The 19,148-nt window shown below is 39.9% G+C and overlaps 1 protein-coding gene and 1 long non-coding RNA gene across 2 annotated transcripts; both read right to left on the bottom strand.

Annotated features, from left to right (window-relative positions):
* Positions 1 to 596: 596 nt before the first annotated feature.
* LOC107270490 (cuticle protein 19-like) lies at positions 597 to 1,083 on the bottom strand. Its single transcript, XM_015745551.2, has one exon. The coding sequence runs from the start codon at positions 1,044 to 1,046 to the stop codon at positions 648 to 650; it is 399 nt and encodes a 132-aa protein (XP_015601037.1). The 5' UTR covers positions 1,047 to 1,083; the 3' UTR covers positions 597 to 647.
* A 9,506-nt stretch (positions 1,084 to 10,589) lies between these two features.
* LOC112494883 lies at positions 10,590 to 12,098 on the bottom strand. The gene is made up of 4 exons (XR_003060810.1): positions 11,780 to 12,098; positions 11,457 to 11,650; positions 11,220 to 11,393; positions 10,590 to 10,743 (listed from the first exon to the last, which is right to left on the bottom strand). It is a non-coding gene; the product is annotated as an uncharacterized LOC112494883 (long non-coding RNA).
* Between the last annotated feature and the right edge of the window lie 7,050 nt (positions 12,099 to 19,148).

Below are 19,148 nucleotides of genomic sequence, written 5' to 3'. Positions count from 1 at the left end.
GTGGCTGACCGTCAAACACGAAATATGTAATGGAATGTAATAATATTTGTAGACAGCAACACGGCATGAATGCCCGTCCAATTCTTGGAACTCTTGACCATTATTTAAATCAGCCTCTTCGTTGTATTGCATATTTCCTCAATTCTCTTTTTCTGTCTCTCTCAATTTTTTGTCACGTATTCAATATGACATCCTGTTAGTACGTAATTTTGCCAAAACTATTTCAGATCGATTTATATATCAACGATGTATATTAATATTTTATTAGCGAAACGAATCCAAATATATTTCGAGCCGTTAGCCATTAATATTATATACAAAAACAAGGTCGCGTGATTCACGAATAGATGAACAATGAATAATATTCTTGAGAAATTCATCATCTCCAAGTAACATTCGAATGACTATAGAATTCCTAGAAATTTCATCAGTTCCCTAACGTCTACTGAGAGACTAAATTGAAAAGAATCCTTAACACAGCGTTTCGCTTTGAATCTTATATACAAAAGTAATGTCGAATGGCACATTGAATATGAACCATAAAAACCATCAGAAATATAAAAAAATCAATCATTTATTAATATAATAACGTTCAGAAGTAAACAAATGTTTGGTAAAAAATACAAAATTTACGTTCGATCGGAGTCTCAATAATGAGAATGGGTATGTGGGACAGAATGATCATTGCCAGCAGAATTATGGACAATTGCGTGAAAACCATCCTTATCCGCATGATACTTGACAGTGCGCACGTTGCCACCAGGTTCCTTCAAGCTGTACTCTCCAGCGACGTTCTTGCCATCACGATGCTCCTTTTGTGATTTGAAGTCACCGGTATGATGATCCTCGACGCCATAAGCGAATCCGTACTTAGGATGAGCCACATAGTCCACGTGATGATGACCATGTTTGTCAACGAATTGAACCTCGTGGGCAGGTCCTTCTACAGGTCCATGATGATGTTGATAAGAGTGTGCATGGTGTGTTACGACGCTATCAGCAAAAACGGCTACAAAGCCAAGAACAAGGATGAACCTGAATGCCATTGGTTATCTTGCTGTGAAATTCGTTCGTTCGATGTACTTGCGGATACTGAACTGATTCGTAGGGAAAAATTCGCATTCTTATATACCAACTAAATGAAGCAATGACCAGGTCTGACATAACTGGGCAAGACAATGAATATTTGAATCGATCTTTCTTAACGCCCGATAGACCATATCAATGTCAAATTTTCGTTGGAAGAAAGTGTCGAAGACAAAATGGCACTGTCCTTGCAATGATTATACACGCATTCTCTTGGGTTATGTAAAATCATCATGGCGCAAATGGCAATTAGCCTTCGATCGAGTTTTGAGAATAATTATCTAATAGACTTTCTATTTGGCACTGATCTTACACTGAGGAATCGAGAATACGTGTTGATATCTAAAATAAGAAATGCTTTGTAAACGGTTGGCGAATTGAGAATGCGTTGTAGGAATTGGAAATAGCACGTAAACTCACTCGACGTCCCGCTGGGAGATGCGTGTCTTGATTTGAGACAGTGGAATTAAAAGGGATATCATAACGGATGAGACAGCAGGCGGATTCTCAGTGCGAGATAAATGCCTGACGTTTCCTAGGTAGACAGGAAAGCAACGGAAGGGTGCCGTAAAGTGTGAAAGTGCCGTTAAAGTATCCGGTATGTAAGGCGCACGCGCAAACGGGAATCTCGCTGAGGCCTCGATAAATTACCATTAACTTTTTAAATACCGGATTGAAAAATTAGTGGGCGCCGAAATAAACGGTCGATCCTATAAATAAGTCGAAGCTAATGGGTTTTATCACGGGAAAGAGTATGGGTATCCAGGAATGGGATAGCTATACTTATTATACCCAGTGTTCCTATCGGAAGCGTAGAAGCGAAGCTTTTACTCCACTGACATAAATTCGAACCCAAACGCCGCATTCTTACTATCCTCAACGACGGCGTCGACTGCCTTCCAGCCATTCCTGAATTATCTTAAACACGTGTTTTGTTACATATTTCGATTCCTCACGACGTGTCTACCGTAATTATGGAAAGATTAGATACCAGATAAATTCGATACAACCAAAGATACGATGGAACGTGCTTCTACCGTCTGGAACCCTGTATCACGTAACGTTTACGTCATTATACATTAACCGTTATACTAAGGTCAGGTTCTCATGACTCTTCCAAATCTCAGTATAGAACGATATAGAATTGTACTTTGGCCAAATAATTTATGCCTAGATATGAAAGTGATAAGTCATCCAGATGTACGTATATGAGTAAGTCGATTCGATGGTGTCGATGAATCTCCATAAATTCTTGATAAATCGGTGAATTCGTGTCGAAGTTCGTTGAATCGCTGCTCTATCTCGTTGCCCTGTAACTTTGCCAGGTTGTGGCGAGTTGCCATCCTTCCCATTAGATCGACCGGCTAACATGAATAGACCTCGAGGAAGGCCCAGGGGCGTCTTGAGAACACGGAGGAACGATAGAGAATGGGATATAAGAGGATGTAGAGGAGGAAGAAGAAGAAGAAGAAGAAGAAGAAAACGGTGATGGTGGCGGCTGGTGCCAGTGGTTTCGCCGTTGCCAGTAGGTCCCCTGCTGAGTATTGTCTTCAAAGACGCCGCTATCCGTTCTCTCGTACTGCGCTGCTCATAAATCTCACGGCTAGACAAAAGCTCGAAAAAATGAAGAGCATCAATTAACCCGGCGCTGGCTAGGACCGATGACGTTTAAAAATTTAGCGAGCCTAGGGCACGCGTTGCGTCCGGAACACATGTGGTCCACGCTTGCCAACCGGTCCCAAGTCATCAGACCGTAGAACACGTGTCTCCAAGATGCCACAATCAAATAATTCCCACCCTGACCCTCGTACCCTTTCGCTGTCAGTGCGTTACCATTACCATTAAGTGGTGCGAACCGTCAAAATCATAGGGTCAATTAAAAATATATATCCACGCCAATATTTTATTAGCCGTGGCTATCGAACGAAGCAACGAATCTTGGTTATGGTCTGTCTCTCTAGCCAAGATAATACATTCGTTATGTAAAGTTCAGGTGGAATGCGTTTTAGAAGCGATTCCTTTGTGGAAGTGCACCCTGCGGTTGTTTCGTGGCTTCGGCCGTCTTGCCGAGGTAACCCGAAGGAGAGATCGTCACCCAGCAGGGTCTACCGAGCATTTCATGCCGCATAAGCCAGGTCAATGTAAATACTTTGTCATGTTTCAACCCACTTCCAGACCATCCTATTCCCCTACGGGTTACCACCCTGTCCTGGTTACAAACAGGATGGCAGTCAGCCACGTGGAAACCGCTGCAGTCATTTTGTCACTATTATGACTTTTAATTTGATTTCGACGTAATAAAGTCTCGGGACATTTACTGGACGCACGTGGGAAATTGGGCGACAACCCCAGCATCCGGTACGCGCGTGTATCTCACACGACACAGAGTGAAGTAGACATTCAGTCAATTAACGTAGTGTCATATACACGCAAGAGACAGAACATTCAGAGTACGGTAAACCATGGTATTTTCAGAATAAACTAACTTTCATACTATATCAAATTTATAGATAGACAGACAATATTCACATCTTATAAAATGAACAGAATCGATTATTAAGTTGGTAATCATTGATCAGCATGGTTCGTTATAGTTAAGCCATTACGAATCATTTTACCCGTAACCATTGTCGTCAAATGCAACAATACATAACAATCTACTTCCAATAGTAAATAACACTTTTCACACTGTACGAAATAGAGATCTCCTCTCGTAGGTAGTGGCTACCATACTTACTGACAAAGGAGAATTTACAAGAATTCCATTGTTTTCAAGCAACGATCTATCTGTGCACTTTGACATCAGTCAAAGCTTCAAACGTTAACGCAATCAAAATTATCGTTCATACTTCTTTATATGTATTGTATGCATATACATATAGGGCGAACGTCTTTCAAAAAAAATCGTTTGCTCGTTGCGTCACGTCTTTTATGAAAGAATAATAACACTAGATAAACCACGTATACCAAACAAGAACGGTTTCCACTATAAGCGATTACCCATGATTTTATTTTAACGTTAAATGAACGCAGCGGCACAAGCACCTGATCTTCCTCTTCGAAAATAGACATTTTCTTCTACGACTCTAAGGCTTTCCAACTATAACGTAGATGCAAAAATCTTTATTACTAACCGATAACCCGAGGGATACCCGTACCGAACGAGATTGCGATGACTTCGGCAAATGTATGCATTATACAGAAATGGCGTAATCTTCGTCGCTCGCATGAGAATAGCACAGCATACAGCAAGTGACTTTATATACCCTTACATAACCTTTTCTGGGGCTTATGTACGCATATAATATAGTAATTGTATATATATCTATCTGCGTATATATGACTATACTTTATATGGCTCTAGACATGTACAAGTACAGTATACATACATATATATATTTACAATATATCTACATGGACGTACTTGCATATGTGCCTAAGAGCCACCCCTCAAGTGAGATATGGATCTTCCAGCTCGTTGAACATACAGAACAGAACGTTAAGTACGTTACGCGCATTGGAAGGGGTTGCCTGAGTGAATTTAACCGCAACCCTATCCTGTCCTGTTATGCTTAGACCCTGTTGTTGTTATTTTTATTGATAATACTTTGAGCTTTTTCCTGCGTTGTTTGATTGAATACTTTATCAAAGGCAAAGATACTTTCGCATTGGTTGAATGACAATTGAACGAGTATGCGGTATTAACATCGTTTTTCATTTACTGAACTCAGTAAAGCACTTTTTTTTGTTTTTCCACCCCTTCGCAAGTTATAATTTCTCTTTGACGGGTAAAAACCGAGACTGTTTGTTTTGTATCTTACGGAATCTGTATAATGATCGCCAATATAATAGATAATTTTTTAAAATGAAAAACTATTAAACCACTAAACAAGATGGTACAGCAAGGGACGTTAATGAATGTTGCTCAGAGAAACGTAGTGGTTAACAATATATTTAAGTAATTTAATAAAATCTTACTGACGTTGTCTTTGCGTATTTCGTGTTTTGGGAAATAAATATTGCTTGAAATTATATAAATTGTACGAGACGTACGTGTTCGTTGTGCGAGACAAAATGCTTAGAGTAAAGTGAAATTTATTCGATTAGGTGGGGAATATATAAGATAAATTAGGTTCATTAAGCGCTACGTCGTAAAGTAAAGTGGGATTTCGTAACGTCAGGGTCAAAATGTATAGGTGGTCTGCGTGAAGAGGGTTTCATTAATTCGTGTAAAGGGATTTATCATTGCGCTCTCTTCTGACGTAATGTTTGGGTTTAGCTTAAGTACGAAACACACACTCGAATAATGATTGAGGTTTTTAATGCGGATCGTTGGTTTACTTTCGAAAATTACGTGGTACGCAAAACGTCAGGGTCTAACTATCTCGGATCAGTGTGCGATGATGATGACGATAATCACATTTGTGATAAATGCCGTGACCGGCCGATTGTTTCAGAAACTGCATTACGCAATCTTGTTCCGTGACGTTGCTCCGATCCACAGTGTTCCGTGTGATTGGAGCGTAACGAAAATCACTCGACCGTAAAATATGACCAAAATAATCCTAATTATCAAAATTTTCCAGCTTCTTCTGTGTTCAGTCAAAAGTTTCCTACACCAGCAAGATATTTTCATATTATCTCTGAAGCACAGGCAACATACAAAATTTGAGTAATATTCGTTTAAAATAATTGACTTTTGACAATTTCGAATCCTTTCAAACCGCAATGCGATCTGATGTGAATTGTCCGTAATCTGTATTGATTATCGATTAATTATTGAATATTAATTGATGAAGTACGACCTAAAGCGTTTCTATTACTCAAATACTCGCTTAGCTCTAGCAGTAATTAAACCCCGACCGCTTGAAATCGAATTGACATTCCATCAGGAATATCCTAACGATTGAATAATCTGTAACCGTATAGCTCGTTTATTGAATCATCGGAAGGTGCTGGGAACGATCAGTTTTTGCTAATAACGTTCAAAATAGACCAGCAGGACAAGACTCGAATATTTGAGAACGTCAGTCGGCTGTTATCGACGTGTTGGTATGGTAGTCTATTTGGCGTACGTGTATATACCTATATAGAGCCACCACGTGTCTTACAAGAAATAACATAAGGCAAGCCACGCAGCAAAAAGTTAATTACAAAATGATCCAAGCCAAAGAAACCGCACTGGCTGGTATCGGTTCCTTGCTCTTCTCAATTCAATGCCAATCCCATTTTACCCACTAACAATGTGGGTTCTTGTCTCGGTGAGACTGAAAATGCAAATTATACCTACCAATTACCAGCCTATACAGCCAAAAACAGATGCCGTGGTCACCCTCTGTCTGTTATCCAAAAGATAATCCTCATTTCGAATCCAAACCATACGTAGCAAGAATTATGAATTTCTTAGACCAATAAAATGTTGGACATGATAAAATTAATATCAGCATGACAAGATAAATAAAGTATTGAGAAAAATTTTAAAGTATGATCTCATAAGTAATTGGAACAAGCAACAGTTAATGATCAATCATAAATGTATCCTTATCCACCTTATCATTTATTGACACTACACTCAAAGATTGAGGTGCTATATTGACCAAGATCTTAGCTGCGCTATGGCACTGCGTTGTGGTTAGCAGTTACGTTGCTACGAGATCAGGAAGATATACGCTTAGTATATAAGACCCAGTATTAATAACAATTACTACCGAGTCTCGTAATGCGGACGGAAATGGCCTGCTACTCTCATTGCCGGAAGACAGTTTGCCAGTCCTATATTGACAATTTCTCTTCAGCGTGCTTAAGCGTAGGTTACGGTCACACGAAGAGGAACCTGAGAAACAAGGTTAGTACAGCGGGATGCGATCGGTCTGATCTAACCTACCTTAATCCTCGAGCAGCTTCTTTTCAGAGATAATAAGATGTAAATATAACAAAGTCAATTTTGCATTTATCAAGACAATAATTATTCCAGGGGTACTCATTGTCTGGGTTACAATGAATCCTCGATACTCGTACCCGATGCCGATCTCTATAGGGTGCCCGCACGGTTTCATGGGAGATTGATTAGGCGCGTTGTCTCTGTTTGAATTGTGAATCCATCCTCAAAGCAAATGAGCGTCGCATCATTTATGTGACTGACGGAACCACCCGTGGGTAGCAGCTGGCCACTTCTCTGCATCACCGATATTAATACACGAGCATAGATCATTTTGCTACGTAGCAAAGCAATGTTTACTCGTACGCAAATCAATCAAGCATCACGGTAGCCATCTAATAGAAAGACAGGCATTTACAATGACGATTACTCTAAGTTATATGGCAAATATAGTACAAGAATTAATGAGAGATGGCGTATGATATATTACGAATTAAAAAAAAAATAATTACAAAGTTAGATTCTCGTGATTTTCATCATTTCGAGGTTAGATATTGAAAATATGATTTTGGATGATGATATACGGGATTGAATTGGTACGCGGCCTGGTACCGTCCCTTGACTTTACGAGGCTTTGACTACGACCAGATAGATAGGTGACCCAGCTGTGATCCTCATTCAGAATAGTCATCAATCATTTAAATGTAACGTACCGTGTACCGGATCCCGTTTCCCCTTAAACGCTCGGTGCATTTCGCCTTGACATCTGTCAGACCGAAGCCACGCACAGGCATCATTGTTCCTTTTTCTCATGCTTGAACTCATCATACATAATCCGGTACACGGTTTAGAATAAACCTACTTTAACGACCATTAGTTAATACCGTCTTCCATATTTCCTTCCCGTATATGTAAAATGGCTTCATGGACTTTGGATACTTTGCTGTATCTCATCGAGAGGTCTTGCAATTTGCGTTACTGTACGTTAATGTCGAACGATGTTCGAGTGTAGACTCGATCGTCGTAATGGATCACGCAATAAAATATAGATTCGATAGATAGTACCACAGTTTTATGAAAACTGTTTTTTAAAATAAAAAACGACTGCGACAATATGAAATTGCATGTGGAATAATTGTATAGATTGAACGAAATAATTACACCGGTAAATGTACTTTTAATACGGTTAACTCGCAGTACGCCTGTGGCGATAACAGAGCATTTCCCATTAACAAGACAAACTTTTCAATTAAAAATTTCAAAGGTCGTTTATTTACCTCTTTGATAGTCATAGATGAAATCTTGACTGAATCGAAAATTAAAGTAAATTGTTCGACTTCGTCACGCACAAGGAAGGGACAGTTTTCCATTTAAGGATAAACTATTGCTCCGTAGCGAAAGATCCGTCTGTTAGCTATCTTAAAATCAAAGCAAGGAGTCTCGCTCTGATTGAGTAATAAACGCAGGTAATTACGCCGGTTTAAATATAGGTCGCCGGTAATCTAATCAGCATCTTATCAGGGACGGAGAAAAGACGCGGCTCATTTAACGCTGTCGCTAACCTATCTGGGGACTCGTCGCTTCCCTTTCCGTCCCTACTAATCAGACTTTAACCCTAACCGTCTCTTCCTTCCAGCCCTCTGAACCTCTTCTGAACTCTCACTTGGCACCCCAGCATCCGCAAAGAGACCCCCGCTCTTCCCAGCATTACAGAGCACCGTCTCGTACGTTACAGCTAGTATCAACCTATCCATGAAGGCTAGTGGCCTTTCCACTTTCCGTAATTGCTAAGAAGATTTAAGGGCAAGTCGTAATGTAGTCGTACCGATCAGGGCCGAAGACCCCCGACTGTGAGGTCCAGAGTAGAACCAATAGCGAATTTGATGGGCAAAGACCCAGCACTTATCTCGATTCTGAGATACACTCGCCTAATTGATATTGTAATCCAGGAAGGCGTTAATTTAACTCAACCCAATATTAATTCTAGCTACAGCAGGATACAATCCACGGGTTAATCCTCGTGGACGAATTGCTTGGTTATATTATACCGAGTTACCAGGATTACGTAGCGCCACTTTACCGCCGCAGACTGAAATATTGAGCTCAACTCTGGACCAGCCGTTGGGAAATTACAGTTAAAACGAAATCTTTAACCGTCGAGGTTTAATAAATTTCAATCCTACCCGGTACTATACATTGCAACCTGACTTGGTCTTTGCTCTTGGGATATCGTTGTATACGATTCTGCTCTTCCCTGCACGATTATCATCTTAATTGTCTTTGTTCAATCGAGCTCACGTTAGGTAATACCAAGACTGAACAGTGATTGACTGTAGTATCAATGAAGTGATCAGTGAGCTACCAAGATTACTCCATCACAGGATGACTTAGGGTTTAATTATTGAGACCGTTCACATATGCCTCTGATCGAATCGGCGTGGGGCATATATCAATCGTTGAATAAAGAGCATGTAATAAGGGATGGGATTCTCAATCCTTGGATACACTCGATGCGAATGGGGTGCTTGAGTGGCGCGGTTAAACCTAGTGGAAAATACTGGCCTAGTCTCGTTGCGCTTTGGGGGAAAATTCACGGAATTTTCATGCGAAGAAGAAAGGAGAAACAAAAGAAAGAGAGAGTGAGAGAGAGAGAGAGACATGCGAAAGTAGAAGCTCGAGAGAAAGAAAGAGGGACAAGGTAAGAGGATACCGAACAGTGATTAACCCTAAAATCAGCCAGGCTTACCCAGGTTCAACCCTACTCCACCAAGACCGATTTCCACTCATGCACGCCTCGTCGGCTGACTGACGAGGGCTTATATGTATGTCCCCTTCTATCGTACGCTTTCCGAACGACTGGAAAGAATTGAGAAATTTATATTGGTCCATCAGAGAAGGGAGGCGCCATTCCGTGAGACTGACTCAGATGATCGCGTTACTCTTATTCGTTAATGGTGAGCCGATGAAATGGCGAACCAGTATTAGTGCGCACGTTGTTGCGGATTGTCACGAATTTTTTAATGCTCGATAATTCCATATCTCTCTCTCTCTCTCTCTCTCTCTCTCTCTCTCTCTCTCTCTCTCTCTCTCTCTTTCTCCCTATATCTCTGTATCCCTTACTCTTTCAACCATCTATTCACTCACTCGGTCACCGTTTCCCTCGTTTGCGTTCATTTGGTAACGTGGTCGAGTAAGCCGCTTTGCAATCGCGAATGGGCCCCATTCGCAGCTGCATACTTTTTCCTCACTTTGGGAACCCACGTCATGAAAGAGTGGGTGAAACGAGTCTCGCCTTTAAATTGCTCCCTATTAAAGGTAATTGCAAGTCTTATCGCAACGGCACCTCGTCGGCGCCCATGGAGTCGAGACTGATTCGTGCGGAGGACGCATTAGATGCTCTTTGGATACAGGAGGATATATACTTGGGCATCGTCCGCCGTTAGGCCGCTTTAGCAACCTACATTTATCCATTTTTATCCTAGCAATTATGTGCCCATCATCCCCGTAGGATGAATACAGCCCAAGGTTTATTTAATGCTTCTGTCATTTATCCTAGTCGTTATTTATGAACCTCGAAATTACATACAAACGTAGGTCGAATGTACACGCATTCGGAAAGAAAAGAAATCTTCTCGATGTAACAAATTAAAAATCATTTTAGCTATAGGAATTCTCGCTTCGTATCCCTCGTCCGGGAGATCATTCTTTCGATCTTTAACCGCCGCCTGGAAGGAGCTCATCTTTTACATCGTATTACGAATGACGATCAATTTACTCATCTGGAAAAATTAATCCGTGATTAGTAACGCTGCTTCTGTGAATCTCTGTGTCGTACTCTATTATATCTCTAGAGCTAAGCATGTTATGACGTATTACTCATGATGTGACAGTCTACGACACCGTCTTAAACTCTAATCACAATAGCGACATGCCATCCAATTAGATACTCGTACAAAACATAGACCAGCATCATGATCAATGCTCTTATAGGATAATGCTCCTACATTAAGCGTTATCTTATGTTCTGGTCACGATCAATAAAATTTAGAAGTATTATGAAAAAAAAATATTCATATAAAAATATCTTGAAATTATGAATGGCACATTTAAATCCACTGGATATCATGATTGCTGTGCACTTATATTTTTCAGTTCAAAATCGTTCTCCACTGAGAGCATTGCGGCGAACTTCGAATTCGCTCCCCTATAAGCGAAACAGTAAATTACGGTATGAAATGGATCCCTCGGAACTCACAATCTAATACATTTTTCTATTCTCCCCTTCTAACGATGGATTTAGGTGCTGGGTTGCCTTGAGTTTTTGAGTTATGACGCCGAGCACGAAACCAACCTAGCGTTCCCAATTGTGAAGGATGGCGGCGGATGATGACCTCGTGAAGAAGGAACCCACGTGTTACGTTGTCTGTATCTAATACAGTAATAGCGATCATAATACTAGAAATGTCACTACTAACCATAGTCGTATCCATACCTTCTCTGGTAATTGCGCTCTGATCACACCTCCTAGGATCGTCCAGCCTTCTGTCACATTGACAACCCAGTTATCGATTACCTGACCAATGATTGTCATCACTCCTCAAAAGTTAACGCTCCCACGTGTCACACCAGACGAATCTTCACAAAGCAGATTGACCTCAGGGTAATCTCGGTACCGTACAAGAATACCTATGTATATGTAATGATTTGTGAAACTTCGAAATTCACTAATGAAATAACAAAATTAGATACAGCTGTCCTGGTGAGGTATATTTATAAATTCACCAGGTCCCTTAGCTTCGTATATGGTTTTCTAACCAAATCACAATGACTGTTGACTCTTGTGGATAGGCACCCAGTCCTTCCTGGTGCTCTCGATGGATCATCGAACCCTTACGCAGCATCAAATTAAGCAGATATCATCGTCGAAGCTCGGAGAATGCGTCGGTGATGTCGGGATATAACGTGGCAACGTTGCTCTCAGAGATTTTCTTGACAGCTGTCACTCCGACGCAGAAGACACGGACAATAGGCTCCTATCCATCGCCTATTAACGATGCTGGAAGGATTCTACCATACATTCACTTTGAGAATTTGGGTCGTTTTACATTCTGAGCAGAAGATGAGCCTTAACAACATGGCGTTTAAGGAAGCCGTAGGGATTCTAGACATTTTCACTTTGAGTACCGTCGACTCGCGACTGTGTTCACACTGGCTCTATTGTTTCTGACTGACTAGTCAATCATGTCTGAATCATTATTTCACGCTCGTGACGTCAGTCCATGCGGTAGGTTCACTTGAGAGAAGTCAATTACTGACATAGTGCCTGTCTTCCCTTTCAGTAATGTTTACCGGGTGCCTGAGGTAACTTAAAATCGAAAGGGAGTCCGATGATAAGATCTTTTGAATATTTAACGCGTAAGATGAAATCCTTGATTATTATTATTGTAACAAGTAGTTTCAGTCGAAAGCGTAAAAATGTATTTATTGCAAGTAAAAGCTGTAAGCAGAGTGTAAAGAGTGTGATCAAACTGTGATATCGATAAGTCCGACAACACATGTAATCATCGTGTAGTTGCGTGGTTTTGGAACAGCGCTTGCTGGATGACTAGCGGCTTTGTTGAGGCTTACCAACCGATGCTGCAATCACTGGTCCAGTGCTAGATGCTGGCCAACGATTAATTTACTGAGATAAAGTGCAATTAGTCCCGCGTGTCACCTACCACGATTAGTCCAGCCTCGAGATTGCAATGCAACAGTACATATCTTCCTACGTGCACCACTCACTGCACTTAGGCCCAATTTATAGATGCATGCATCAATATAGATTAATGAACTTGAGTATCATTAATAAGCGTGCTATATCAATTACTATCAAAAAACCATAATTTAAGTGAAATTCATTGCATAATACGAATATGTCAATCAACGCATAAATGCTTAATCGATCATCTGTTTCACTTTGGTCTTTTACAATAATATAATATGGGGTTATTCATCTTAAACCGGAGTTAGCTGGTCCATTTGATTCGTAGGGTCGATGCGTTTGATTTGAATAAAGTGGTATAGCATAAAGGGAATATGTGTTTTATCTACTGTGGGTGATGGTAAAAAATGAAGTCTACTTCAGAGCCTTCCGGTAGAGATAAACTGGCCGCCAACTTCACTCATGATTGTAACGAGACGGAGATCACAATGACTTCGTTCAAAGGGACAACTCGCTCTCTCGTGGAGCGAGACAGTAACGAGACAAAAGGAACTTTAATCACCTGCTCTTTATTAATGATCGCATTTAAAGGCGGAATGACAGACAAATTGTACTTTATCTGTAAATTAATCGAGATTAGTGAGGTGCAGCAACAAAAGGAGCGTATAATGGGATCGGTAATAGCCAGCTATAACGTTATACGGCTCATCATCCTCGACAGTCATTCCGCAGCATCCAGCACCCCGCGGAGTTTTCCAAATGTGACTTTACCTCCAGACAGATATATCACGGCTGTAATTTCAGATTCCATATACTATTTATTCCTCGATCGAACTTTCATTCCACATTCCAGTTATGCCTGAAACCGATTTACGGAAATCCTAAAAATAATGAAAGGAGCTACGTTGTACTATTAGACATTGAACATCTGCTGTTATAAACTGTTCAGTTTCTAAAACCATATATAATCCTAGTGCATATATGCATATATGCGTTGGGATTATGTATCGTACCAAAATTCTATTGCTCTTATTTGGACCAATTACGTTTGAATAATTACCATGACAAACATAACCTAACTTATTTTCATTAAATAACGCTATTACCTTTCGTTGCATAACAGCCGAACATGTTAGTGATCGATCGTTCTCTTCAGCCGTCATCACAGGGATTCAATGAGTTATTATCAATGAATAATCTGAATTTAACCTCGATAATACATAGTTCTAATTAAATAATATATTAGGCAGTATAAATGAAATTATTATATTTTTCAAGCATTGCTCGATAAGTTGACTTTATCGATTTAGTAAATTCGCGCATGTATTCTGCACCAGATACGATACGAATCTCTAATGGAACGCACACCCGTTAGATTGAAATTGCAAAAGCGATTATGGGATATCTCGGGCATTTTAGGATTTGCTGAATACTAGAGGCTAATACGCTGGATATGTAGACTGGATACCGAAGGGAAGCTACGTGGAATTAACCCAAACTGGATGCTTAATACCGTGCGGACAATGACATAGTTTTCGCGTAAGCATGCATGATCGCCATGTTACGTAATGAAGATCCTGCCCAATCCAATAACTATGGATCATAAAACAACATATTGGCATACTGCATTAATGTACATTTCGTGGCTACGCGGCTCTGCTGTTTTCCTAGGATTTATACAACCTATACATACAATACGTATAGATATTGCATACTTGAAAAGAATAACAACTCTTTTCAAAACGCCTCGTACGAAATAGATATGTCAAATCGACACGTGTAGAAAGTTTTCTACAGAAAAAATAAGAGCAAAATGAAAAACAGTTGAACTGAAATACTCGTTGGGTATAACAAACATCGCAAAGTTCAACGTAGATGAAAAACGTCCATTAGCACTTTATGCTGCCTACGCACGCGACTCAATAATTCTATCTATCAAGTTTACAGTGACTTAGTATTATCAAGCATTAAAATTATCCCCGAGAATATAGTATACCTAAACAGTATACATATAGCTTAGCGAAATGTGAACATACATGCTACATATATAAGCCCGTTCACAATGCTTATTAATGCATGGCAGCGTGTATCAGGTAGGTAAATACATTAACTCATGCTGATCTCTAATCTTTCTTGGAAGTACCGACAATTAAAGGATCTCACAAGACGCGGACCTAATTGTCACATCGATCCGCGTAGGTCGTGATACGCGTGGGGTGTCTCGATTGCCGGCTAAAGACGGTTAACCGTTGATGAGTTCGGGGTATTCTAATGATAGAGAAACCGACGAAGAAGAAGAGGATCAACGAGAAGGAGGAGTTACAGGAGATGAGACCTCCCGTTGTGCAACATCCTACCACCTGCGGCTCATTGTCCTTGTTTAGATTACTCATTCCAAGTCGCTCTACGGTGCACTCAGAAAACAAGCAAATCGACTTACTTGAGGCTCATTAACTCCTAAACAACATGGGGCAGCGGACCTCATTTGTATAACGTAATCCTCGCGTGTTCGACGTTTTTGTCAGACCGTTGGGATATGTGGAACCCCCAAAAAACACTTACGCATAAGAAACTATGCCAAGTACAGGAGTGCTGTGAATTCCTCTAACAAAATTTATCGAAATCATATTATTGATACCAAATACACAAGTAGTTATTTATCTGTTTATTATATGATTTAGCATTAGCCCATCATTTCAATTGTATTTTCGAAATTTCCTATAACATCTTCGCTACTTTTTTATATTACTACCGGTTCTCGTATTTAATTATGATTTAATGGTCATTTAATAATTAATTAAACTTTATGTGATTCCTTGCCGAGTAATATTTGGCGAGTCCATGTATTACTTGTTTTAAATTTGCGTTCATTACGTCAAACTTCAAACTCAAAACCAACGTCAACTTTCTATATCGATCGTATTAGCAATAATTCGTCAGAAATAACTCGATAAGGAATTATTATCTTAAGTTTTATTAATTATTAAATGACCATTATATCATAATTAAACGAGAAGCAGTAGTGATATAAAATTTGGAAATACAATTCAAATGATGGGCTAGTGCTAGATCATATAATAAGCAGATACGTAGTGACTTGTGTACTTGGCATTAATAATATCATTTCAATGCTTCGTGTTAGAGGAATTCACATCACTCCTGTACGTGGCATAGTTTTTTAGCACAGAAGTGTTTTTTGGGGGCTTTTAGTTTAGTAGTATAGTACTTTCGAGTTCTTGACCATTGGTTGATATTAGTAGTATCCATATTAGAGAGGAGATGAAAGTTCATATGTTGATAGTGGCCCGACTGATGAATCATATTAATAAGTGTATACGTTAACACTCAATAGACAGGAACCACGGTGGGTAAAGGTTAGAAATACTGGAAATTATAAAATTTTTCGGAGCCCAAACTTTTAGCGCAAAACTCGCGAAGGAAGGAGGGAGGGTGGGGCACTTTTGGGAATGCTTAGGCTTAGGGCGCTCATTTCTCCATGGGCTAGTCGACTATTCAATTCTCTTCGACGATCCCATCTTACCCACTTTCAACTTTTTTTTTTCTATATCCATTTCTTGCTTATTCCTATACTCGTATTCCGTATTTTGTTACTATCATTTATATTTTATTTTTTATTTCTTAACTTATTATTTACTTTCCTTATTTCTTTCTTTCTGCCCTCTTCTTTATGTTCTGTTCTCGTTCACTTTCCATTGTGCTTGTCTTAATTTTCCTACTCCTTTGGTTGGGTTAGCATATTTCTTCGAGTAGTCATAAGAGGTAGTTCATTCTGTTAGAGAAACACGTAGACCATAGCGACGGGGCCCTGGCCCTTCCGCCTTGTCTGCTGAGCTTGCTCAGTAGGTCGGGCCCAGGTTGTGGTAGCAATATGGTCTCTTCAGGCCTCCCGATGGGGACCTTGAGCACCCTTAGGGTACGCTACGACCATAGTCTTGCGTGCAGTCAATCTAACCAGGTGTCTATGTTTCGCGATGGTAATATATTTTTTCGCTTTCCTGAAAACGCTGGAAGACGTCGCTGACCGTTGAGTACTTGTGTTAGTGGAGACGATCCTATGTGTCGCTGGGGAAGTCATAGAGGAAGTCCGTTGGGTCTGGGCAAAGTCGCTGCCTTTCCTTCTGTTCCTGGGTTAGCTTCACTTGAAGTAATATCGGCTCTTTTGAGCACCTTTTTGATTAAAGTCTATATTGGAAACGAGAGACTTTTGCGTTCAACTTATCTTTTGCATCTTTCTTGTCGCCCAGCCCAACTTCTTTTCGTTCCTGAGGTTTTTCCCCCGAGTTTTGGACGTGGGAGTTTCAGGATTCGGAGTTTTTTCCTCAATCCCCAAAAAACGGTCCTCTGTTTGACCTCGGAGGTGACATAGCTCCTTCGTGGAGAGGTAGGACCTCACGGAAATGGGCGGGGAGGGGCCCATTTCACATCATTCTCTCCTACTTTCTTCATTCCTCACTCTTTTTCCCACTTTGAAGCGCCTTTCCTCTATTATCTTCAACGTTTTCCTTCTTACCGTGGATCAACAAACCAATCATCAATAGTTCAACTTTAAACGGCAACTGGAATTACAATTTCCAGCGGCATTGGAACCAATTTTTCTCAAGGTATGTTGAATCCATTTTGAATTCATCGTCATACAATTCCCGTGGTATTCTCATTGTTATGTTTTCAGTATCTTTAATTCTCTATGAGTTATTGGTTCAATAAATTCAACTATCGACTGCTCAATTGAGATATGCAACAATATAACAGAGTACTATATTTGCGATACATTGGCATTTCAAGAGAATAAGCATTCAGGGAATTTCATTTCAATGGTGTGGTACATTTGGGTTTCTGACCATTAGGTGAAATCACTGGTAGCCACCCGAGTAGGATTTACCTTCATGTATATAATACATTCTACATAGCAGAATCGTGCGGCACAGATTATACATGGGCATGTCCAGTCTAAAAATCATTTTTTTAGGTGAAAATATATAATACTACGCAAAATATATAATGCTATAACTTATAAGAATAAGTTTGCGTGACTTTCGGGCAGGAGCATCCTGGATGTGACTGATCGATCATGATTTTGAAAAAGATTGGTTTTCGGACCTATGCCTATTTCATGGTGTAATAAATCATAATGACTGTAGTATATATACATGACAGGGTATCCCCATTGCCGAATGATCGTAAGGGCAAAAGTGCCGTATAATTTTTGAGTAATTAGAGTCAAACCCCAATCAAACGGACAGGTTTGAATCGAGGTTTGACCGGCGGGCTTTTATTATAATACGCAGAACCTCGATAATGCAACGTGGCTTTTGACAGATGGTAGGAGGACCAACAAATTGCTGCCTTAACCACTTTCGCTTCCACTATTTATCCCTTTCCCGTGCTATTACGAATAACCCCCGGCTACATGATTTAGATAATTTATCGAAATAGCCAATGTCCAAACGTGAAATTTTGATGAAAACACGAGCGTGAAGCATGGCCGGTGGAATTATAGAAGACGTTTGACCAGCATCACTACTCATGGAAAAGTGAATTTTCTTAATGAAATTTTATCTAACGTATGATAAAAGACTTGCTTGTAATTTCATCATGCTTTCATATCTCTATTGTTATACTACAGTTATACTATATGGCTGTGGCCCTGGTGCGACCGTTCACTGAATTTGACTGTCTCGCCTATCCTAGGTAGATATACAGTATTCATATGCAGATGTAGAGCACTTCATGTATTGGAACGTAAGAGATATTGTCTAATAGAAAGTGACCGGATTTAACTAGTCATATTACATATAGATCATTTAATATTCTTTTTCGTAATCACGTAACTGATTTTGGTTTTATGACAACCATTGAGTAGGCAAAACCATTTAATTATGGTTACGCAATATTTTACATAGACTGTATTGTATTATAGATAATGGAGTATTGCAAAACATAATAAAAGTACAACGTTGTTTGATTTTTATTAAATAGAAATTTACAGGGTTCAGAACATTTTGGTCTTAGCTCTTATTGAATTGTCTTTTACAAGGGTGAAAGGTGTGTCTCGTTAAGTATCGTTAAACAGCTGGAATTAAGACACGATGATTCTAGCCATAGAGATGATAGACTTTCGAACACCTTTTTTTTTGCTGAGTCTTCAAGAATCCCACGCCCATTTTCCATCTAACGCCAATTAGCAAAACAGTCATGGGACGGCAGTACGCTATAATTACGAATAATTGGGTGGAAAAATGCTGACAAGGAACGGGCGAAGAGCGCAACAGGCAGAATACTGAACCAGCCTTTGATGAAATGCTCTTTACACCTTTCCGCTACGTTGACTCGCGAAAAGCGCGAAACAAAAACTAACCTGCGATATCGCGTGTCGACGCATCCAATTTTACCGCACGTGGGCCGAGCATCCCGTGCTAGTGAAAAATAATTGGAAAAATAAATAATGGAGAAAAAATCACG

The sequence above is a fragment of the Cephus cinctus genome, unplaced genomic scaffold, assembly GCF_000341935.2.
Source record: "Cephus cinctus unplaced genomic scaffold, Ccin1 Ccin1_scaffold0080, whole genome shotgun sequence".
Lineage (NCBI taxonomy): Eukaryota > Metazoa > Arthropoda > Insecta > Hymenoptera > Cephidae > Cephus > Cephus cinctus.
Note: the sequence above shows the minus strand (reverse complement) of the source record. Positions and strands in the feature narration are given on the sequence as shown.

Coding starts and splice junctions, on each gene's coding strand:
- LOC107270490 (XM_015745551.2), bottom strand. CDS start 1,046: ATGGCATTCAGGTTCATCCTTGTTCTTGGCTTTGTAGCCGTTTTTGCT.